At 42.4% G+C, this 25,727-nt stretch overlaps 1 protein-coding gene across 1 annotated transcript in view; it reads left to right on the forward strand.

Annotated features, from left to right (window-relative positions):
* The window catches only part of Epsti1 (epithelial stromal interaction 1), a 99,679-nt gene that overhangs the window by 62,079 nt on the left and 11,873 nt on the right, over positions 1 to 25,727 (forward strand). The window contains exons 8-9 of the mRNA XM_041672891.1: positions 10,640 to 10,723; positions 23,072 to 23,145. Coding sequence (XP_041528825.1) covers positions 10,640 to 10,723; positions 23,072 to 23,145 — 158 coding nt within the window. The remainder of the gene's footprint in view (positions 1 to 10,639; positions 10,724 to 23,071; positions 23,146 to 25,727) is intronic.

A 25,727-nucleotide genomic window follows, 5' to 3' on the forward strand; every position in this document is an offset into this window, starting at 1 on the left:
AACAGAAAATTCTCAATAGAGAAATCTCTAATGGCTGAAAGTCACTTAAGGAACTGCCCAACATCCTTAGCCATCAGAGAAATGCAAATCAAAACAACTCTGACATTCCATCTTATACCAGTCAGAATGGCTAAGATCAAAACCACTGATGACAGCTTATGCTGGAGACGATGTGGAGTAAGGGAAAAACTCCCCCATTGCTGGTGGGAGTGCAAACTTGTACAGCTACTTAGGAAATCAGTATAGCAGTTTCTCAAAAAAAAAAAAAAAAACTGGGAATCAATCTACCTCAAAAACCAGCAATACCACTCTTGGGCATATACCCAAAGGATACAGACCCATACCACAAAGAAAATTTCTCAACTATGTTCATAGCACCATTATTTGTAATAGCCAAAACCTGAAAACAACCAAGATACTCCTCAACTGAAGAATGGAAAAAGAATGGAAATTTACGTAATGAAATACTACTCAGCAGTAAAAAACAATGACATCTTGAAATTTGCAGGCAAATGGATGTTTGCTTCTGAGTAAGGTAACCCAGACACAGAAAGGCAAACATGATATGTATTCACTCATAAGTGGATATTAGACATAAAGCAAAGGATGGTCAGCTTATCGTTCACAACCACAGAGAAGACAGGAAACAAGGAGAACCCTAAGAGAAACATACATAGATCCCCCAGGAAAGGGGAAGTAGACAAGATCTCCTTAGTAAATGGCAGTGCGGAGGGAGGGTGGTAGCAGAGTGGGAAGGGAAGAAGAGGAACGGGAAGAACATTAGGTATTAAGAAAATCAAGTTGGGTAAAGGACAGAGAGGGAGAGCAAGGAAAGAGATACCATCAAAGAGGAAGCCATTGTAGGGTTAGCAAGAAACCAGGCACTAGGGAAACTCCCAGGAAACCACAAGGACGAACCCAATTAAGAATCTAAGCAATAGTGGAGAGGGTATCTAAACTGCCCTTCCTGGTAATCAGATTGATGAGTACCTTAATTGTCATCATAGAACCTTCATCCAGCATCTGATGGAAGCAGATGCAGAGATCCACACCTAAGCACTGAGCCTAACTCCTGGAGTCCAGTCATAGAGAGGGAGCAATGATATTATGAACAAAGGGGCCAAGATCGTGGTCGGGATACCCACAGAAACAGCTGATTCGAGCTAGTGGGAGTTCACTGACCCTGGACTGACAGCTAGGGAACCAGCATAAGATGGAACTAGACCCTCTGAATGTGGGTGACATTTTGTGACTTATGCAGTTTGTGGGGCCACTAGCAATGGAGCCAGTATTTATCTCTAGTGCATGAACTGGCTCTTTGGAGACCATTCCCTGTGTAGGGATACCTTGCTCAGCCTAGATACAGGGGAGAGGGCCTTGGTCCTGCCTCAAGTGATATGATATCCCCATGGGAGGCCTCACCTTCTCTGAGGAGTGGATGGGAATGAGGTGGGGAGAAGATGGGGGAAGAGTGGGAAGACGGAAGGGAGAGGAAACTGGGATTGGTATGTAAAATAAGATTGTTTTAAAACTAAAAATATCACATTTCATATGTATATTAAATATATCTTGATCATATCTACCCTGCTCTCCCCACTTCAACTTGCCCTGGCTTCTCCAACACATCTCCCAACTTTATGCCTCTTTTTCTTTTGTTTAATACGATTTACTAAAATTTTTTCATACAATGTATTTTGATAATCTTTCCCGTCCCCCAACTCCTCCCAGATTCTCCCCACCCAATTTTATGTTCTTTCTCTCTCTCCAAAATGAAAAAAAAACCCAACAACAAAATCAAAACAAACACTGAAAAAAAACCCAATAAGACAAAAACAAAACAAACAAAAATAATAAAACTAAACAACAACAAAAAAGCAAACAGAAAACACGGAATCTTTTCTTCATTGGCCAGCTTTTCCTGGGAGTAGATCTGGAATGTGGCTGATACACCGAATGGCACTCCTTTCCCAGAAGATATATTTCCTGGTTAGGGGTGGGGCTTTGTGTCCATTTCCCCTTCTCTGCTCTGGGAGAAACCACTGTAAGTCTTGTGTATTCTCGTCACAATCTCTGCGAGTTCCTGGGTGCATCGGTGCCTGTTTGGCACTGTTCCCTTGGAGGCATCCACCACCTCCGACTCTTAAAAATCTCCTCTTCCACATAGATCCACACAGAGGGGATGATTTTGATGAGGACATCAAAGGACTGAGGGCTCCAAAGTCTCTCACTCTCTCACATTGCCCAGCTGAGTTTATTAAGCGCTGCCCATAAGTTTAGGAACAGGTCATCTGCCAGAGGTCCCATTCCCTGGGAAACGTGACTCTCCCTTCCCCACCAGATGTCAACTGCCAATAGCTCCTCAGCTAAGGAAGGGGTCTTATAGCCCTCCATAAGCTAATTAAATACACACACACACACACACACACACACACACACACACACACGAGAAAAGAGAGAGAGGGAGAGAGAGACAGAGACAGAGAGAGAGACAGAGAGATTGGACAGAAGTACCCTGTATAGGTGGACAAAGTTGCTTCCAAATATCTAAGTTAAAAAAGCAAATTCTCAATTCTCAGTGCTGGGCATGGGTTAGCTCCTTAGGAGTCCTTACACACCTTTCTACGTTGAACACATACCCACCATTGGGAGATAGGGATTTTATAAATTCTATGTAATTATATGGATGAAAAAAAGGCTGCAGGAAAATTCCTTTGTGTGTTAGAATAAAGCTCTTGGAGGTTTAGGACTCCAGGCAAAAGACATCTGCAGGATTTACTTCCACTTAGATGGTGTCACTCTCTCTAGTAAGTACGCATTGTTGGGGTTAGGGTAGGGGGGCAGAAATTTTTTCTTTCTGAGATACTAGTCATAGAGAGGGAGGGGGGCAGAAATCCTTTCTTTCTGAGATACTAGTCATAGAGAGGGAGGAGTGATATTGTGAGCAAAGGGGCCAAAATCATGATGGAGATACCCACAAAAACAGCTGACTCATGCTAGTGGGAGCTCACTGACTCCCACCTCAAGATCCCTACGGTTGCTGGTCCTTCTGTCTTAATGTAGCGATTACTCTGGCTGCCCAGCCAGTTAGTTAGTGCTCTCTGGTTGTGTTTTCTGTCTTTGGCAACTTGTAAACACTTGAGAAGACTCTATTTTATTTTTGCATTTTCTTTAACAAATGTTCAAAGGGAACCATCTCTAGCCCCTCCAGCTGTCCCATCCAGTGCTTCTTGATTAAAGAAGGTTCCACACAGTTTCCATCTTGTGACTGTTAGCTAGCTCTTCAGTTCTGTCCTCTCCATTCAGATGCTACCTCACTCCTGTTCTGAAGGCAGCTTCTTTTTCTACTCCACAGCACAGGGGTTGTTCTGGAACTTTCCTTTAGCACAATGGGTCAGAGCCTCCTCTGCCCAGTGAACTCTTTTGGGAGAGCTTTACAACTTGTCCGTGCCTAGGTCACACCCCCAGAGATCCAACTGCAATGTGACCTGGACCGAAGTGTTTTCAAAGCACCCAAGGCAGCCGTGAAGTGCAGGCGTGGTGGAGAAAGGCTCTCTGAGGATGTCTTGGGAATCGCCTTTATTGCCTTGTGTACCGGGAGTTCTCTGACCTCTGGATCCCCTTGGCTTATGTTTTCGTGCTTTATTCCTTGGTTACGATGTAATACCTCGTCTAATAGTTTCGCTGGAGAAGATACAGGGAAGACAAGCATGTTCAGGTCCTTCTGTGTGGGAGCTTAGTTTATATCCCGCCCTCTCCACCCCACTTAGTTTGCATCTGAGTTTTGATGGTCCTGCTCTGTCCTGGCTCCTGAGAAATTCATGGGCATCTGGATTCTCATTCTTATAGGAGCTTTGTAAACCTGCTTTCCCTGGGAATAACTTAGCATCCTCCTTCCTCCTCCTGATACTCTATACTGGTGGGTCTGAGTACGAGGGGTTTTTGTTATTCATTTTCAATTTGGAAACTCATTTCTGGTCCCAGATAACTTCCTGGTGTTATTTTCTTTTTATTCCTTTCTCTTCATTTTCTTTTTATAGAATTCCTATTTCTCTAATCCCAGGCCACCTGGATTTATTTTCTAACTTCTTTTTAAACATTTTTTTTTCTCCTTGAATTTATATTCCAGTACTTTTAACTCCTGCCTACTGACACTTTTTCTTGACTATCCTCTAAATGTTTTGGAGATTTGGTTGTTTTTGTGGAGAAGGGAAATCTTTCTCATTTTCTAGGAATCTGTCTCCAATACTTTGAAAAGAATGCTCCATTTTCACTGGGGTGGCAACGGTGCAGGAGGAAGGTGAGAAACCTAACGGAGGGCATCAGCATACAGGATCCTGGGCAGCCTCTTCCTGTTCACCATTTCTGCCTTCAGTGCTTGGTGTGTGCATCTGCTTTCATTTCTCCCGGAGAGGACACTTTGAATTTTCTGTTAGGGTTAAGAGATTTGGCACTAGAATTTTCAGAGCAAGGGCAGGCAGATGGGACAAACAGCTATTTGGACTTTCTAGTAATTTCTTTCTTTCATCTTCCCATGACCCATCTGGCTTCCCAAAGAGCTGGTGCATTCATTTACTATGTCCTCATGCAGCTCTGAAGAAAAGAAAACGGAGGGGTGTTGTGTGATGTTGTCCTCTTTGTCTTCTTTGGGTGGCCAACCACCCAGCTCCCAAATAAACACACATGGGGCTTATTCCTAGTTGTGAATGTTTGGCCTTAGCTTGACTTGTTTCTTGCCAGCTTTTCCTGATTTAAATTATCCCTACTACTATGCCTCTGGGCTTTCCCTTTGTATATCTTACTTTCACTTACTCTATGGCTGGTGGGGTTGTGGGGTGGCTAGGTGGCGGGGTGGCTGGGTGGCTGGGTGGCTGGCCCCTGATGTCCTCTTCCCCTTTTTCTCTTGCTCCTCCTATTCCTCATTTCCTCCTTCAATTTATGCTCTCTCCCTCCAAAAGGGAGTAAAGACCAGCACCCAAATTCTTTGGTCAAATTAAGCAAGCTTTATTTTTCTGTCAGACAGGGCTATTTCCCTAAAGTAGGGTTTAGGAAAATAGTGTTGAACACAGGAATAAAGTGATGCTTGGCTTATATAACCCAAAGAACTGCAAGGCTAGGGGGCTCCTGGGGGTCTTGCTCATGTAAGAACTTGGTAGCACATCTCAAAATTATTTGGCAGAACATCTTGTCATGGAATAAAGTGTCAGATTTCATGTCAGATTCCAGAAGATGGCTCATAACATGGTCAACCCCAAATTTTACAGAAAAGAGGAATGGACCGATTTTGACCTTGTAACAACATGACTTTTAATCTTAAGATGGAGTCAGGATGGTCCATCAGAGCCAGTGCTCTTAACCACTCAGTCATCTCTCCAGACACAACTTCTCTTGATTTTTGAAAATAGTTTGTTTTATATTGCTTTCTTTTTAGGGTAGTTTTTGAGAGAAAAATATCTAAAAGTACAAACATCTTTACTCCATCATCTGACATGAAAATTTATCTTGGGATGAAGTAGGTCTCTCAGGGTTTATATGCTGAAACCTAAGCCTAACCGTTTTAGAATGTGAGCTGATCTGGGGACAGAGGTGATCAATGTGAAATTCAACACGAAACTGAGAGAGTTATATGCAGAAGGAAGTGGTGGGAAAAGACAGGGTGAATACAACCCCTGAAACCCAGACAGAAGTCACAAGGAGACAGGGGTGACTATGACCTTGTAAGCCAGACAGGAGGGATGTGACAGATAAATCCCTTCCTCACAGCTGTCAGGAATAACCTTGATTTTGGGATTATTATTGTGTCTAGAATCATGAAACAGCAGATTTCTGTACTCTGACATACCTCTCTGGGCTGATTTGGCCTGAGAACACTACCAACTCTTTAATTTTTTTTTTATTTAAATGTTTCTTTTTTTTTTTTTTGCTGGTTCATAGAAAGATCATTTAATAAGAAAAGAGAGAAACAATCTCAAAGCTCCAAATTTAAGTTGTCTAGTGACATAATTTCAAGTAAAATGAATATGTGATTAACACTTCTTGATTTTCCAAAACCATTCGTAACTTTTGATGTTTTTTTCCCTCTCACAACACCTCCCAGTTCCTCCTACCTTCCTACTCACCCAACTCATGTTCTCTCTCTCTCTCTCTCTCTCTCTCTCTCTCTCTCTCTCTCTCTCAAAAGAAAAAGCCTTTAAAAATAAGGAAATCAAAACAAACAAAAGATCCAATAAGATGAAAAATTTGCCAAAATAAAACAAAACCCGCCAGAAAAAGCCCCCTTGACACTCATCTGTGTTGACCAATGACTCCTTGGTATAAGGCCTGAACTGAAGTGTGGCTAACACCCCCAGCGACACTCTGTTGGAGAAAACAGATTTTTTTTCCTCTCCCATCAGGTGTTCACTGCAAATAGCTTCTTGGGTAGGGCGGACCCAGTGTCCACGTCCATCTGTGTGCTGGGATTTTGTCTGGTGTGAACCTGTTTGGGTCTGGTGTGTCTCTGTGAGTTCATGGGTATCTCGGCCCCGTTGCGTCTGGAAGACACAGTTTCTTTGGGGTCATCTATCATTTCTCACTCTTACAATCTTTCTGTCTCCTTTTCCACATAGATCCCTTGAGTCTTGAAGAATCAGGCTTTGATGAAGACGATCCATTTAGGACTGATTTGCCATTTGTTCATATGGTGTAATTCTCCTTTTTATTCCCCTGGTTTTCTTTTCTTTTTTTAAATTTAGCACAATTTCTTTATTGATTCTTTGGGAATTTCACATCATGCACCCTAATTCCACTCACCTCCCATTCCCCTCATAACCTCTCCTTACCCCTGCAGTGACCCCCTCCAAAGAAAATTTAAAAAGCATCAAACAAAAACAGGATAACCAATCAATCAAACAAGAACAAAACAAACAAACAAAAAACCTCAAATAAACCTCTCTGCTTCTCCTTCTTTCCTGCCTCTCCAACACTTCGTCATTTGTCCTGGTGGCATTAGGAGTGGTCTGTCACACAGTAGACACTTTTGTCCAGTCAGCTTTACTAGCAAACGTTCACTGCAGTGAGTCACTGGTCTGGTTCAAGGCCTCTGGTGTCTGGCACACCGTCATCCCTGGGTCCTCACCGAAACTCTTCTGGGATATCCTATGGCCGCCCGGAGTCATGGAGATCCTGTAGGTATTGTTCCACAGTACCAGTCCCTCCTTGAGCTCCAGCAGGTCCTAGATGGGCTAGATGTTAGGGTGGGCCAACCCAAGATCCGGCTGTGGGCATGGGTGGTAACTGAGATGTTCAGTCTGGCTACTGGGGCCTCAGATAAGGGGCAGAGCCAGCTCCCCTATGCCCGTGCCATCAGGGTTAGTTCTCCCTCACCTGTGGTGAGGTGTGGGGCCTTCTCTCCCAGGTGCAGGAGCCAGCTCTCCCTTGAGGGTCAGTGCCAGCTCTCTTACTGCACCGTCTAAGAAGAGGTAGGACCGGCTTTCCCAGGGCCAGTGAAGGGCGGAGTGGCACAGCATGTCCTGTGGCCCCTTGAGGTGACACAGGCCCCAGACATCAACACAGACCCAGCTACAGCTGGAGCACAGACCCAGACATGGCTTTTGGCAGCAGCTTGGGCCAGGATGACGTCCTGGCTCCTGGTGGAAACACTGGCCACTCAGATCAGGGTGGCTCTGGTGGCAGCGTGGCCCCCAGACACCACCAAGGCTTCAGGTTGCTGTCCCAACCCTGAGCTTCTGTGCAACCTTTGGTGGCAATACAAGACTCTGACTTCAGCACAGACCGCAGCTGTGGTAGGACCATAAACAGACCCAGACATCGTCTTTGGCAGCAGCTGGGCCTGAACGTCACCATTGCCCCAGGTGGCAGTGCAGGTCACTCAGATTGGCACATCCCTAGTGGCAGCATGGCCCTTGAACAACAACATGGCTCCAGGTGGTTACCCAGACCCCTGAAATCAGCATGGCCCTCAATGACAACAAGAAGCATGGACATCAGAGAAGGCCCAGCCATTATAGACTAGGCTCACAAACAAAAGTATTCTCCTTTCTTAATCAGTTTCTTATTGACTCTCTGAAATACAGCTTAGCATCACCCAGTTGGAGAAGGTGTCTTTGACGCTATTTGATTAAATGTCATCTTTTCTATTCTCATCTGTTATCATGTATTGGTACTGTAATCATTGTCTCTGACTTCCACAGAAGGTTATTAAAGTCTGAAGTCTGTCATCTTGTTTTGACCCAAAACTTGCACATAGGAGGTTCAGGTATTGTTTATGAACAAATACATTGTAAGTGTAGTGATAGCTGTGTGGCTGCATTCTGCCTCCCAGCTCCTGCCACCACCTAGCTTATGCCCCGAAATAACAACACACAAACTGTATTCATTTAGACACTGCTTGGCCCATTTCTATCTAGCCTCTTCTCGGCTAACTCTCACACCTGGACTAGCCCATTTCTAATCATCTATGTAGCACCAGTCTCACTGGGAAGATTCTAGCCTATGTCCATCCTGGGTCGGAGCTTCATCGCGTGCATCTTCCCGGGAGCGGGGAGCATGTTGTCTCTCTGAGGTGTCTGCTCCTGAGAGGAGAGCTGTTGAGTCTCTGCTCACTTCCTCTTCCTCCCAGCGTTCTGTTCTGTTTACTTCTCCCACCTATCTTCTAACCAATAAAATGGGCCAAGGCAGTTCCTTTATTAGCCAATGACCTTCCTCCATCATGTAAGTACAGCTTTGAGAAAAAAAAATGGATAAAATTGAGAAAAAATGGGTAAAAGTGGGCTTTGCCTGATTGACAAAACATTAGTGTCAATTATTACATCAAGTGAATATTTAATGCTACAAAAATTATATGGATCCAGTGATTTTAGAGTTGGCTAGTATTAAGAACTAAGAAAAAACATATAAAATAAAGCATATTTTCCCCTGTATTTCTTTGAACAGAAATTTCCAGTCCTGCCTAGAGATCCCAATGGGGTAAGCATGAATTAGGGTAACAAGTAACTTTGAACTCTCCGTAGCTAAGGTACCATGTGACTCCTTCAGTTATCATAGGCTTCTATTGAGACCTCAAGATTCTTCCTTACTCCCTGGGTCTGACATAGGATATTTGTGATTAAGATTAGCTTTCTCTAATATAAAAGGAAAGGGCATGAGAGAGCCACTCCCCACCTGGGACATATCAGAGCTCCATTGTTTGGGGAGGAGGGAAGAGAAAGTCATTGTGTGTAAGTTGCTTGTGCGACAAAGCAGGCTTTGGGTATATGAGGGGTTTCTGGATACACGAAACTCCAGTAGTCTCATTGCTACTTCTGCATGATGTGAATCGAGAAGTTTCTCTCCCTCCCTGGAGAGTGGTTCTTGCTCGTAGATGCATTTTTATGGTTATAAGAATGGGGGGATGATCTAAGAAGTACTTGAGAAAAATTATAGTATGGGAACAGGGGGAACCAGTCTACGTGGGCTAGCCAGATTACTAGTCCAGAGAAGGAGGCCTGAAATATATGGCTTCCTCACACGCTGCTGCTGGGAGTTTTATGAGAGTAGTGGAGTTTCTGGGGCACTATGTTATTAGGTTGTGCTTCCTGCCTTTTGGAGGCTAGGGCTACAAGTTCAGTGTTGAAGTAGAAAAAGTTCATAGTGCTTGAACAGAATATAGATAAATCTGGGCTCATGATGGGGTTTACACCCAGATAAACCGATCATAATTTGAAAATATTGCAAGTCGGAATGTATGTAATGTATCTAACCCAGGGAACACACTGGCTTAGTATCATCGCAGGCTGTGGAGACTCGGTTGTTTATCCTCCTGATGGCACAGCTGACCGGATGTGTGGCTTGCTCCCACCACCAAGCATCCGGAGCTAACATGTTACTGCACATCACCAGCCCTAGAGAAGACCCAAAATGCATGCACATCACTTTTGCACAACCATAAAGTTGGGAAAAAAACAAACCTTGCAAGTGACCCGTCATAAGTCAGGGATCATTGCTACTTGAAATCTCATGCGTTTCATAATAGTCAGTCCGTAGGCCGGTGTGTTTGTGCTATGGTGGTGGGTTAGAAGGACAGCAGGACATTCTGTTGAAGGGGCTGGCTCTCTTCAAGCTCCTGTGGTACAGAAAAGGCTTTTCCTCTCCTCCTCTCAAAAATAGAACTGTGTGTCAGGTACAGATAAAGGCTCAGAAAGAAATACATCTTTGGAGTTATATGTTATTCATCACCAATTGACAGTTTAATAGGATACCACAAATGAGCAGTGGCTATGGCTGTGATTGGAAAACCAGTGCCATTACTGCTGGTCTGTGAGGGGGACCAATCAGTCGGTCGGAATAATCTTGAAAATATCTTTTAGCTTTCCACCAGCAGGGATGAATTATGTCGGTTATCTCCGAGGAGAAATTTTACAGCTTAATTAAGCAAACATTTAAATCATCCTTTAAAATGCGCCGGATGATTGTGCTTACACTAGCCTTCTTTTTTTATATATCCCAGGGGATGTCTTCAGATGTGGTGCATAAATCACCCAGTAAGCAAGTGTGTATGGGAAGCTTAGTGTACGCTCCACACGGAGGCTGAGTTATTAGCGGCGGTCCCTTGGTAGGAAGATAGATGCACTGATTTGATGATTCTCTGCTTGTACCTTTACAGGCCAGTAGACAGACACACAAGGATTCTCTGTGGAAAGAAGAGAGCCAAAAGTTGCCAAAGATGAGGGATGGCCAACAGCAACAGGTATTTGTTGGTGCAGATTGCTTCAAACCAGGTGCTTTTGAAGGCCTGGTGAACAGACATGTTTAGATTCTTCAAAAGATTTTGGAAAAACTTGACAACACATTGCAAACAAAAGATGAATTCTGGGTTTTTCCTATAGAGGTGGCTTCTTCCAGCCAAAGTTTTACGTATCCTGCCATGGGTTGTACTGTGCTGGCCACAGTTAGTGTTGGCTGTTCACAGAGAAGATGAACACACACACGTGAACACAAAACACAAGCGACCCACATTTTAGACAAGGGTAAATAAAGTCGCAAATGACACCCAGAAACGATTTCCATGCTTTCAGCAACAGAAATCAGTGAGACAAATGCAGACCCTCCTAACTTCTGAAGGGCTGAGTTTCACAACTTAAAGGATCTAGTCTGGAACTAAAACTCTTCAGGGTTGTGACCTGGTGCTCAAACACGCTTGTGATAGGCGGGCTCTGATCGTGGTGCAGATAGGGAATTCAAAGGAGACAGAGAAGCAAGCAGCATGTGTTTCATTTTATAGGCATTCAGGACAGTGTGGTAACCAGTACAATAGGGAAGCAGACGTGAAGATAGAACAGCAGCGTGGTCCCTTCACAGCGCTGATCAGGTGCCTGTTCTTCTGCGGCATCCCTGGCTTGTCTAGAGGATTCCACCCTATTTTCCCTGCCCTGTGTGCCAGAAAATAAAGGGGCCATGCCAGGCCAAGGATTCAGTCCTAGTTCATCTCACTGTCCCGGGGATTTCCATTCTCTTTGTTGGTGACAGTTTTTCACCATCAACGTAGGCTGTGGATCTGGTCAATGAGGCTAAGGGAGGCTGCCTTTCAGTGTGGACTGCTTACTGATTTGAAATTGTCTCTTCTCATTAATTATCTTTTAGGTATATTTCCCTTTTTATCTTTCTGTATTCTATCCAATGTCTCCTGTTCCTCATTGTTCTTGGTGTTTGTGCGGCATTTTCCTATCACTTAGTTTCCACTCGGCCACTGGTTAAAACACTTGTGCAGTGATCAACGTGTCTGGTTTTCTCTCACGCGGTTTAATGGACTTTTTTCATTTGTGGTTTGATATGTTCGCATTTTCTTGGTTGGTGGTTCATTTGCACATATCTGTGCTCTGGCTACGCAACTGACATTTCCGTCACAGTATTTTCTTTATTTTTAGGCTCTGTGGCTGCATTTTCTCTGTTGTGTTTATTAATCATTTCTCTCCCCTCCCCTTTCAGATTATGAAAAGATGTACAGTGCTTCTATTTCTGTGTTTAATCTTGTCACACCGCTTCTGCTTGTCTCTTCAGATCTGAAAATGCATGCATCTCTCGGGCTTCCTATCAATGTTTATTCCCCTGTTGCGTCACTGCTCACCAATCCCGGGACTTCTATCAGATGGGTTCCAGACACGCAGGGTCAACTCTCCATGCATCTTCATTGTTTCTTTTGCTTCCTCACTTTGTGTCTCATTCTGAAGAAGGTACTGGATCATCCCACTGCCCGCAGTCTCTCAGGACTCTCTGTGCTGTGCTTATTTGAGATATGTACTGAATACAGTTGGTTCCCAAAGCCGCTGGTTTGCTTTACTGTAGCAAGCCTAACATCCTCATCTCTCTACCCAGGGTGACTATCCAAATAGTAAAGTTTTCTACTTCATATACCAACTGTATTTCCTGTTTTATCTTCCATGCATTTGTTTCTTAATGTTTTCTCAATGTTTGGTGATTCTTGCTCATGTTCGTCTGGACCTGAGATAAGCAGCTACTGTCCTCATGTATGGCAGCTTGTTTTGCAGTCACAGGTATATGGCATGATGCCCTGCTTTGTTGGCAGAGGCTGCTTGTTTGTTCCTAGCTGCTGAGACAAGAAATAACCACACAGAAACTATATTCGCAATACTGTTTGGCCAATAGCTTAAGCTATTTCTAGCTAGCTCTTATATCCTAAATGAACCCATCTCCATTAATCTGTGCATTACCACATGGCAGTGGCTTACCGGCAAGATTCCGGTGCATCTGTCCTCTGCAGGTGGCCAAATGGTATCTCTTGACTCTTCCTACTCTCTCTATATATATCTCTTTTAGCCTGGCTTTACTCTGTTAATTCATTGGCCAAAATCTGCTTCTTTATTAACCAATAAAAGCAACACATATACAGAAGGACTTCCCACACCACTGTTTCTCTAAGCTCATGCTCTCTTCCTCCATTCGGTGGGACTGCTTAAGAAAAGAAACCAACACCAATGCCCTGGATGCTGTTCTGCAGATGGTGCTCTCAGCAGGGACCTCAGTCTTCCCTCACGAAGCTCCTAAGGAGGCACGGTTAACTCAGTTCTAATGTGTCCTGCTCATGTAGTCCACCACATAACTTCCCAGTCCTTTTACCTTGTTGGCCTTTCCTAGCATCTCTGTTAACTTGATTGTACTTCCTGAGTTTTTTTGTGGTTTTTGGTTTAATTTAGAAAGTGAAAAGGTGACAAAGAAAACCAGAAGAAACTTAAGCAATTAGAAGACAAGATTGTTATGGAAGCCATAAAAAAGTAGTACTGCCAGCATCTATGGGGAATGCATGCGGAGAACAGAATTATAGCTGTTAAACCCATTTAATACTTTTAAAAAAAGAAAAAGAAGAAAAGTAATGAATTATGTACCAAGGAATTTACAGCAGAAGCAATAAATGAAACTAAAGGAAGTAATTAAGATAAGAACAGAAATTAATAACTTAATAATTAGAAACTTGACAAAGCAGCTGTTCTGAAACTCCAGCCATGTATTCTGTGATAAAGTCGTAGGGATGAAGGGATCTGCAGCAAGCATGATTTGGAAGAGATTAAATAAAGAAACACAAGCAGACAGCATTGGAACTGGGGGTCCAGGGATGTAGCTTTGGGAGGACTAGGCTCCTGTTGCTGCAGCTAAGGCGAAACTAATAAGTTGAAAATCTATATGAAGTTGATGACTTTCTGGGAAAATGTAAAATGACAGAGAGCTAAAAACTGCACAAAGGTAAAGGAAAATACCTTGATCTAGCAAGTTTTCTGGGAGTTTCTTACTCCAACAGACTAAGCTTAACGTTAGAAGTAAGTTCTTTGGAGTTTTTTTACAGGGCAGATTTTTTTTCCCTTATGCTCAGAAACTTTTCCAGATAAAGGAAAAGGACTAAACATTTTAGGCTTTCTTTTAGCTATTGTTTAAGAACATGTACATGTGTGTGTATATTCACACACACACACACACACAGAGTGAGAGAGAGAGAGAGGGAAGAAGGGAGGGAGGGAGGGAGAGAGAGAGAGAGAGAGAGAGAGAACAGCAACCTTTTAGATATAAAAGTTTCAAAAGGTAAAGATTTAATACTGAAAAGAAAATTAAAGTAGAATTTTTCTCTCAAGCAGTAATTTACCAAGACAAAGTAGTTCATTCTAAAAATGCAACGATAACTACCTGTTAGGAATTTGTTATATTTTATTTCTGTATAGGAAAACTATTGAGAAAAAATATGTTCAGGAATCTTTTAAGTGACAGGAAAAAAAGATAGATTTTTAAATTCTGTCAATTGAATAAAACCTTAATAAACTATAATTAAAAAGGATATTCCTGACACACATATAACCTTCCAAACAAAAATCCAATATTCTATCCTCAGTATCAAAACACCAGAAATGAGTAACATAAGGATTCTTATAATCCCTACCATATAAACCAAGATCATTCTGGAAATTTGGACATAGTATTCCTCCAAGCTATTTAATATAAAACTGTTAGTATCACATGGAACAAACCTTGAGAATTATTTTAGCCAACTTGATAAGGCAAAAAATGAAAATATAAAGTAATGTTTCTAATGATTGGAAATAAGCTAACATTTATGGGTGAGAGCAACTCGCCCACACAGCCCAAGAGAGTCTGTTAAAGCAAATCAGTCAGAGCGAAGTCCATAAGAGAGGTGGTTACAAGAGATATATCAAGAGGGAGCTCTCGCAAATATTAGTGACAATTGATTAGAAAATCTAGTGAAATAAAAAGGAGCACATGAACTTACCTGTGTAAAAAAATCCACTGAGTAACTTGAACTAAGCAAGCAAACAAACAAAACCCCAAAGCCCAACTTTCCTTTATCCATAAAAGTCCATTTGAATAGAGCAAAGATGGTAGCTGTCCCTGAGCGGACAAACTCCACATTGCAGTAGCTACAGTTGTATCCAAGTTAATTCGAGTTTAATTCCAATAAAATTTAAAATACTTTGACAGTCCATTTCTAGATCTCAACTCTGAGAATAATGCAGAAACTGTAGAAAAATATGACTACTGATACATGTGTTTGCTGGGGTAAGAACTTAGAGTAGTTGTGACAATACAGTGTGAACAAGCAGGATGCTGTTCCTAGTGACAGGAGAGCTTTAAAAGCCCTTGGGCACTATTGAATTAAAAAACCCAGTAGTTGTAAATAGTATTTGTTTATTTATTTTTGACAGAGTGTGTAACAGCTCAGGCTAGCCTTGAGCATGTTATCTCTCCCACCCCTGGCCTACCAAGTACTGGGATGATGAGCCCCTAACAACCATGCCTGGCAAAGATAGGCATTTGTTTTGAGAAAATAATCAGAGATGCCCACACGAAGTGTGCACACATTTACAATATTTTTTTAATGATTAATGAAAATTTGAAACAATTTGTTCACTGGCAGAAGACTGAAAGGTTTTTCTGTAAGTCCATATGGTTCCTACCAGCACATTTTAATGACAGGAATATGTTCACATTTGGTAAAATAAAAACATAGAGGAAAAATAGAGTACAAACAGAGTGATAAGCCTACCACCTGCTCCTGCACCTTGTAGGGATTGCTTCCTCGCCCCAGCTTGTCTCTTGTGTTCGATGGCGCTGTTATTTGCCTCGTGATATTTTTGTCAAGAGCAAAAGAGAAGAAACAGGTTGAGAGTTGATCCTAAGGCCTCACACACGCTAAGCTTCATAATGTGAGCCAGGGTGAGAGGCTATGATCTGTCTGTTTAATCAGGAAGAAAATATAGCAGCTTGTTAAAAGAGCTTGTTTCTGGGCAGAGAGTTTTCTGAGTAATTACTTGTTTTCCTTTATACTTTTCTGCAGTGAATCAAACCTTCAACAAAGGAAAAGCTAGAAAAAAAGTAAAGAAAAGAAAGAAAGACAGTTGATGGGAGGGGACTGTTTCTGGGCTCTGTTAATATTTACACTGAATGACAGAGCTCACACGCACTAGTCAAGGGGGAACTTAGGTATCCTTTTCCCGTAAGTCTTCCACCTCCCTGTATAATGTTCTTGACTATCCCACATTCCCCACCAGGGCTCACTTCCTTCAATTTGGTTGAGCGCCTCCTTTTCAGCGCCCTTTCAACCTTTCCGCTACATTCTTGCTGGCCAAGGTCATCTCTGTCCTTCTGTTGAGGTACCCCTTCCAGGAGGGAGCCTCAAAACCAGACCCTAGACTCTTCCATTCCCTCAAAGTCTTTTCCTATTTATTTATTTATTAAAGATTTCTGTCTCTTCCCCGCCACCGCCTCCCATTTCCCTCCCCCTCCCCCAATCAAGTCCCCCTCCCTTGTCAGCCCAAAGAGCAATCAGGGTTCCCTGCCCTGTGGGAAGTCCAAGGACCACCCACCTCCATCCAGGTCTAGTAAGGTGAGCATCCAAACTGCCTAGGCTCCCACAAAGCCGGACTACTGAGACCTCAAAGTCTTTTCTAGCAACCATTCAAGGGCAGCAGTCTTTTCCAGTCCTGGCTCGGGCTTCCTCCTTCCACTGTGCTTTTCCCCTCGTAGAGCTGAGAGAACATCGTCTCCTGGGAGAAGTTCATCCCACCAAGGCGATGGCGCTTTCGTGTTTACATGAAGCAGTCAGGCTGAACCGTGTCTGTAACGCCACAGTCGGAATCGGACATGATTTCAAGCCCTCCCTATTTTCGTTTTCAATTAGTGCTCTAGGAGTTGCTTTGGATTCTGGCTTTTGCTCTTGTCTCATCACTTCTCAAGGCCTGCAGCCTTGTGCACCCTTGAATGTGGTACCAGAGTTCCTCTGGTCGGGGAAGGTGCTGGGAGTGAAAGGAAGCACAGGGCTGATTTGCTTGTAGCCGGAAATGCCCGCTGGGCCCCCAGTACTGCTGCTTGTGGCTGTGCCAAGCTCTCCAGGACAGTGTCCTCCCTACCTCCTCCTAACCCAGACAGGCCCCTGTTCGTAGCACGTTCCTCACAGACAGGTGTGGCCACCAACAGGGCCCGGGGCCTGTGCGGGTTCTGTTCGCTTACCACTTCCAGAAAGTGCCCCCTTCCTTTGGAGTTCTCAGTGTCTGGAGAAGATCCCCAGTCCCACCCCGCGTCTGTGTAGAGAGCTTTTATGGGTATACTTTAAACATTGAATGTAGCACGATTAATAAAAACTCAGAGACAGATATTCGGATTCAACCTGAAGACCAGAAAAGCAAAGCAGCCAGCCACTGGCTCTTACCTCTACCTCAGTTCAAAAATGGTGATCCTGCCTCCAGGAAACTTCAGAATGAGACTGAGTTTAAGAGCTGTCTCCTCCCATTTTATAATCCTCTCTGGTTCTGGGATTAAGGGAGTGCGCCACTATTGCCTGGTTTCTATGGCAAGCTGGTGTGGCTACTGGGATTAAAGGTGTGTGTCATTGCTGCCTGGTCTGTCAGGATGGCCAGTGTGGCTGTTTTGCTTTCCTGATCTGATTCTGGTTCGTATTTATTAAAATACAAATAAAATGCCCCTACACTTGAATACTCATTTCTCTTGTTTGTCTTTCTTGCTTTGTATTTCTGTGTTATTGTTAGAACTTATGCTCAACACCGCATTTCCGTTTGCTTCATTTCACGGTTCCTTCTGGGCCCGCCTTCCATTTTAATTTTGTTTTTCTTCCAAAAAGAACTGCATCATACTTGTATCTGCACAAATGCAGGTGTCTGGAGCGTGGCTGGTACTTAACCCACACACCCTGAGTGGGATGAGGGTCGAGTGTCTGGTGTGTTGGGTAGCGCAGCTTTTTGATTTTCTTCATGTTATAGTCTCAGTCCCTGGAACCAGAACAACTTACCTTGTACTTTTTCACCGAGATGTTGCCCTTCCGCGAGAGAACCCAAGGAAACGAACCGCAAATGTGCTTGTGAGGCATTGCAGACACATCCTCGGTGGCTGTCAGTTCAGCAGAACAAATTAATTAGCTGAAATTATCTTTCTTGGTACCAAAGAAAAATCAGCCCTCTTTGGAATACACTGTGCTGATAATCAGAAAATAATCCGAGCACAGTGGCCAGCCCCTCCCCTTTGGCCATCTGGAACAATGTTCTTGCACAGCCATGCCTCATCAGCTCCCTTTCCCTGCTTCCCACTGAGTCTTTTTCTCCTCTCCCCATCCTGTGCCTCTGCAAGAGGATGGCGTGCATCACCCTCTTCCCCTCCTCTTGCCCAGCGCTTCTTCTCTTCCTAGTAGCTAGCACTTCCTAGCTCCCTAATAGACCAACTTCCTGTTTTATTATCTCTAAATGTTAAAAACTGTGCCTACTAGAATCTTTTTATTTATTTGCTTATTTTAATACATTTAATTAAAGTTAGAACTGTATCTTTAAACAAAGAAAAACTTAAGAAAGCAGAAGTGGCCTTTTGCATGAGTTACAAATTCCCATAAATAGTATAAGGAGACAATACATGTGTGTACAGATTATAAAAGCAAAGTCTATCAGGCGCTAAGGTTCCTTCCTCTACCCATCTACCCTTCAAGTCTTCTCCCAACGGCAATGAACATTTTCTTCCATTGCTCTAGAAAATGTTTTATGTATGTCACATGCAAGCATGTGAACATTGACATGGGGCACTGGAGAAATGGCTCTGTAGATTAGACCATTTCTTGTTCTTGTAGAGGATGTGGGTTCAATTCCTACTACCCACAAGTTGACTCACAACTGTGGGACTCCAGCACCTTTAATTTTGGCCATTACAGGTGGCTGCACACTTGGTACACACGCAAATACACACACACACACACACACACACATATGTACATGTATGCAAAATGCTTATGCAAATAAAATGTTAAAATAGTTATTTGCATATAGATTCTCTAGGCTTTTATTTTATTTTTAATTTTTGTATTTTGTGTATGTGTATATATGTATGTATATATATATGAATGAATGTGTAGTATGTGTGTCTATGTGCATACACATTCTCGTATGTATAGACACACATGAATGTAGGTGTATGTATGTATGTGTGTGTTCATGTGAAGGCCAGGGGTTGATGGGGACTGTCTTCCTGTGATCACTTCATACTTCAATTTTCTGAGGTAGGGTCTCTTACTGAGCTCAGGAGTTACCACTAACCAGGGGATTCTGGGCCTTCTGACCCAGGGATTATAGGTGGGCCACCGTGCCCACTCAGCTTTTATGTGAGCGCTGAAGATCTGAACTCCAGTCCTCATGTTTCTGTGGTAAGGACTTTATCCAGCCCAGTCCCTGCTCTGGCTTTTTATCAGTCAATGTGTCTTCCAGCCCCCCTCCACCCCCAGTTATAACCGCTTCCTTGTAACTGCTCCATACAATTTCATTATGTGGACGATCAACTTATTTATTGTTCTTCCTTGATAGACATTAAGATTTTCTCCTTAATATTTACAGCGTGGGCTACAACTGTGAACATCTATATCCACATCATACTCATCTTCAAACACTCCTCAGAGGATGTGGTACATGTTATCGCTTGGTGATTATTGCTATATTGTGCTCCAAAGACTAAATTTTGGCCCCCCTATAGAGTTTGGATGTCCCCAATAGTCTCTCTGACTTTTCTGAGTTTTGTCAACATGACAGAAACATTTTGTCTCATTGTTGTGGTCCCTATTTGTCTAGGCGGAGATGAGAACAGCATTGAACCGACAGATGTTTCTAGCTTTTCTGTGCACCACCTCTCTATTCTTAGCCTTCAACCTTCTCTGTGTAGTGGTTCCCTCTGCCTTGCTCGTTGACTCAGGTCTTTAGTTGCTTTCCTGGGCCTCAGTCTAAAACAGTCTCCAAGCCACTGTGTCTCATGTCACCTTTAATATCCTCTGTGTAGTGTCAGGGCTGCATATTGTTCTCACTTGGACCCCAGTGTCCTTCCTCTAGCAGAGGAGCTGTAATGGAGCAAGGCTCTCATCTGTCTCGCGAGCCACTGTAGAGCTGTCACATCTGTCTGAGCCCGGCTCACCACAGGCTACTCAGATATTTTGTTCAAATGAATGAATGGAACACATCGAATTAGCTCACGTGTGTCACAAAGACTTGTTCCTATTTTTATTTATGTATTTATTAAAGATTTCTGTCTCTTCCTCGCCACCGCCTCCCATTTCCCTCCCCCTCCCCCAATCAAGTCCCCCTCCCTCGTCAGCCCAAAGAGCAATCAGGGTTCCCTGCCCTGTGGGAAGTCCAAGGACCACCCACCTCCATCCAGGTCTAGTAAGGTGAGCATCCAAACTGCCTAGGCGGTTTCTCAGGAAATTCGGGATCAACCTACCCCTGGACCCAGCAATACCACTCTTGGGAATATACTCAAGAGATGCCCTATCATACAACAAAAGTATATGCTCAACTATGTTCATAGCAGCATTGTTTGTAATAGCCAGAACCTGGACTTGTTCCTATTTTGATTATTTCAAAGCTGGTTTATGGTATTTTATCAAAATGGGAGCTATAGATTTTTATTCAGTTGAACTTATTTTTCTCCTTGTATGATTCTCTTTGCTGTTTATAAATTTACCTATCCCTCCTTTGAAAACATTTGTGATTTCATCTTCTATGTTCAAACTTTAGACTCTGCAAAATTTATGTGTGTTTATTGACTGGAGGAACTAGTTTTAAATTTTCTCTTAGTAGTTGCTCAGTCTACCAGCCTCCACTCAACAGTCTCCAGGATGGACTCAGCCCAAGCCTACCATAACCACATCTCCATAGCCTTTGGGTCTTTTGCCGGACTTGAGCCATTTAAATCACTGTTTCAGGACACGTCTTAATGTCTGGCAGAACTAGTTCTTTCTCATTTATTTTCTTTCACGTGATTTTTTGTAGCTATGATTACATTCTTGGATTTTTTTTCCCATAAAAAGTTCTACAACAGTTTTATTTATTGTTTATATTTGGCTTATTCTCATTTGCCCACAGAAACGAAAACATGCTTTTTTTTTTAAAGTTTACCAGAACAAAAGAATAGATAAAGGGACTATAGCAAAAAGTTAAAAAAAAAAAGAAAGTCTATTTATTTCTTTATTTTTAAGTGAGATTCTACCCAGAACCTCAAATATGCCATGCAAGTGTTCTACATAGAATCTAGATCTTTATAGAAATACTTGTAGATCTTTAGCAAAAATGTTGTAGCTGGCAAGTTCTGATGCTCTGACTTATTTTTTGAAACAGGATCTTAATAAGTAGCCAAGGCTGTTCTCAAGCTCAGCCTTTGGGCCTCAACTATCCAAGGGCTAAGATCACAGACCTGGGCCACTCTGCCTGGCCATTTGACAGAGTGTTAAAACGTTGTGTATATATTAAGCTCATAAAGAAGAAGGGGTAGGATAGTGTTCAAGGGTCGAGCACCCACACAGCATGTCAGTGGCCCTGGGTTTGGTCCCCCATGGGGGTGTGGTTAAAACATTAAAAGAAATAGATGGCTTTATATCATTGTGAAAAAGTGAGAACCCCAGCAGTAGATCGGCAGCTAGGTTCAGGGAAAGTTTTTTTTTTATTTTTTTTCTAATTTATTTATTTATTAAAGATTTCTGTCTCTTCCCCGCCACCGCCTCCCATTTCCCTCCCCCTCTTCCAATTAAGTCCCCCCCCCCAGCCCGAAAAGCAATCAGGGTACCCTGTCCTGTGGGAAGTCCAAGGAACCCCCACCTCCATCCAGGTCTAGTAAGTTTAGCATCCAAACTGCCTAGGCTCCCACAAAGCCAGTACGTGCAGTAGGATCAAAAACCCATTGCCATTGTTCTTGAGTTCTCAGTAGTCCTCATTGTCCGCTATGTTCAGAGAGTCCGGTTTTATCCCAGGCTGTTCCAGACCCAGGCCAGCTGGCCTTGGTGAGTTCCCAGTAGAACATCCCATTGTCTCAGTGTGTGGGTGCACCCCTTGCGGTCCTGAGTTCCTTGCTCGTGCTCTCTCTCCTTCTGCTCCTGATTTGGACCTTGAGGTTCAGGGAAAGTTTTGAGTGGATGGAGAGTATGTCATTATTTAGAAAACTCTCCAATTTCCCTTGTTAATACAATGTAAGAATGAGAAAGGTCTAATGGGCTTTATAGACCAATAGGCATTAAATTTAGAGTATAATGTATAAGAAAGAAGTGTTTTCCTTTGGTGCTGACATTTGAATGAAATTTAAAAGAAAAAATCAGTATGAATTTTTAGTCTATTTTAGACTTTTCACCAGGAAATGTGGTGGTTCTAAAACACCAGTCATGGCCAGGCCCATTCATTGGTATGTGCTTGTCAGGATGGGACTAATAGTTTCTACCAGAAAAAATCTCTTTAGCTCAAGGGCTGGCTTATGACTTCAGCCTAGTAATTTTCTTTCTTCTGCTTTTGTTTGTCTTTAAAATAGGATTAAAACTTGGTCTGCCTGAAGGTAGAGGACAGGTATTTGGGAAATCCTGGTACTTAGTCCTATGGTATAAGACTATAAACGAATTATCTGTGTCTACAGGAGTTAATAGTTCCAAAAAAACAAGCAGGATGTTAGAAACTAGAAATCATGGTCATGAGATGTATTTGGAAGCCCTGCAACCACAGGGAGCCTAAAGTTACGGTGGCAGGAGAAATAACTGGTTTAAGAAAACAGATGTAACTGTTTGTTAGTAAGGCTGGGCTTATTCTCCAAGGCTGGAAACGCTTTACCAATAGAACTTCACTGCAGAATGGAGTCCAAAATTTACTTTTAAGTGACAATGGAATTTTACTAGGAGAGAAATGTTACAAAAATACTAAGAAATTGTGTGATATTCTTAAAGGAACCACTTTGATTTGTTTTTCTTTGTAAGACACAGGTGAGTTTGAGTCGCTTGTATTTCCTTCTCTGTGCATTGTACAACTTGGTCTAATTTCTTGACCATGCTCATCAGCTTTTTAATCTATCAATTTTGTATCCGTGAAGCTATTCTGTTAGACTAAGCTGCAATTATTTTTGCTACCTACTTATAGAGGGAAAATAATTTCACGTCCAAATAGATTTAAGTAGAAGTTTCAGGAGTGATGTGTTGCACCGGCTAAGGTTAAATGTGTAATTGATTTGGGTGCCTTCCGTACAACCGTGTTAATTGAAAACCATATCTTAAAACTTTTATTGTTCTCAGAATAAATTACTGGAAACTAAAGGACAGCATCAAGAGGAAGAAAGAGCCCAAATCCATCAAGCCGAGCATTGGAGGTATAACTGGCCAATAAAATAAGCATCCTTGGTAAAAATCAATTACTGATAAAGTTTTGCAGCATTTTGGGAAGACTTTAGAGCAACATTAAATAATGTTCCAGAATTCAACTCACCTCTAAATCTGTTACTGTGTTACAGTATGTGCGTGCTATGCTATGCCAACAGCCACACATCTATGCATATCTTCACTTGCATACATACACATGTGCATGCATACAGAATATCCACACTTCTTGGCTTAAGGACATTCAAACTCATCTGAGAAGGCTAAATCGCGGGGTTGGAGAAGATAGATGGCTTAGTGGTCAAGGGCACTTATTGCTCTTCCAAAGGACTTGAGTGGCATTCTCATTGACCATATCCAGCCACTCACAACTGCCTGCAACACCTGTCCCAGGGAGTAAGACCTTTCCCAGGGAATCTGGCACCCTCCCTGGCTTCCCCAGGCACCTGTGCTCATGTGAGCATACATGCATTGCCTTAAAGAAAGAAGGATGAAGCACACTTGCTGTTTGTTTAGGCTGTTATTTTGTCTCCCCTCTGAGACTGCACGTTGCTGTTTGTAAATGACTTTGGAGTTACTAGATTGATATAGTTGGTTAGATCCCAGTGTTTAGGAACACACACTTGGGAAAAAACTCATTAAAGATATTTGATGATGACTAATACTTTAGGGTGGAGGTAAAGACTCAAGATAGAAGCAGTAAGTAATTTTCAATAGATTAAGTACTCTTCATTTGCTAGATTATGATATAATTGCAATATTTCTCCCTTCCCTTTTCCTCCCTCCAAATGCTCCCATGTACCCTTCCTTGTTCTCTTTCAAATTTATGCCCTCTTTTTCACTAATTATTATGAATTATACATATATATACATACATACACACAGATATATCCCTGAATATAACCTGTTCTGTCTGTATAATATGGCTTGAATGTATGTTTTCAGGGTTGACCATATGGCACCAGGTGTTCTTCCCTGCGAAAGACTATTTCTCCTGCTCTCGGCGTTCCTTGGTTGCCTGTAGTTCTTTGTGTAGGACTGAGGCCTCTTGGACTTATCCCCATCCACTTTGTATGCCTATTAGTACCACCCTTATTCACCCGGACTCCTGACTGCTACTTTATCTCTCCAGCCCCACTGAAGTTTATTGGTGTAATGATTTCATTTTGTAGGTGAGGGACTTTGAAAGATGCCCAGCAGATATTCCATTTCTGAGGATGTCTGTAACTGCTGGTGGGTACTGATGTTTCTTTGAGTAGACCATGCTGTTTCTCTGGTTCCCACAAAATGCTTTTAAAATGTTAAATGTGAGTTTATATGTTTTACTCTGGTTTAGAGAAAGATCAAAACCTTGAAACATTGGTTAGATCATTTTGTTAGGTAAACTGAGGTGAGGAAGGGGCCTTTATTATCATCTACTTATAAAGTAGGCCATAAATTATCTAGTATTTTTATTGGTTTTGCTCAGTTTTTCTTTAGAAGACTTTTGATTAGAAAAGTACTGATACTACTTTTATATATACAGTGGTTGCTATCAGTAGTCAATTATTCCTCTGGATTAATTGAATTAAAAAGCCTTAAGCATCTTAAAGACAGAAGTGGGTCACATTAATAGCCCCCATTGCTAATACATTAACTTTGATGGGTGCCAAATAAAAGTTCATGCCGTTTGTTTAGAGGTGGAAAGGGCTGCATCTTTGTTACAGGATTCTTGGCCTTCATTATTTAAATTTATTGTCCATTCTCCCAAAATACATAAATATTGGTGGTACTGTTTATTTTCTGTACCTGTCTCCTCTCTTATTGATTCAGGTGACATGTAGATCCAAATTAAACCCACCAGGAAATCTTCGTGGATAATAAACTCGGTAATCAAGTTTGAAACAACTAATCAAGCCGTTAGGCACATATTTTATATTCTAGATCAATTTTTGAAAAGAGCTGGCATTTGTACTGCCTTCAAAGTTTATAGAGTGCATTCCCGTGGCATCAGGAGATACACAGCCAATAATTCCTCGATGAACAAAATTACTGGTGCCTCTTCTGAGGGCAATAACACAAATTATGTTGTAGGCACATAGGTGACATCATTTAGGTGTACCCTGGGAGCATGATTTCATTAGCATTCAAAAGGCAACAAGATTTCTCCTATTTAGAAGTTGACTCAGAGGTGTTCCCAACCCGACATTTATGATAGGAAGCTTGTGGGATTCCGTGTGAGCTTTTCAATGAGTTCTGTAATGTGTGCACCCCTGGAACTGCACCTGACCCTGACCCTCTATAACCACCTGAGAAAGAGGCACCTGAGAACCCCACAGACAATGGACAGAGCACCAGTTCAAAGGCTCGGATGGATCTGGACTGTGAGGTGAATGCCAGAATGAGCCCTATTGATTTACGAAAATTCAAACCATCTCTCAGTAATAATTCTTAATCCAAATTAACCCCTGGGGGGAGCAGAACACAGGTTTAACAGCAATGAAATGTATAGTCTCTAGTTAGTCCACAAAAATGCAAGAGGAGCCTTTCCTCCACGTTTGGATTCTTGTTGCTGATGGAGAGAAGCAAGCTGTGC

Source organism: Microtus oregoni, unplaced genomic scaffold, assembly GCF_018167655.1.
Source record: "Microtus oregoni isolate MIOR12 unplaced genomic scaffold, Mior012 000001F_ref0000356, whole genome shotgun sequence".
NCBI lineage: Eukaryota > Metazoa > Chordata > Mammalia > Rodentia > Cricetidae > Microtus > Microtus oregoni.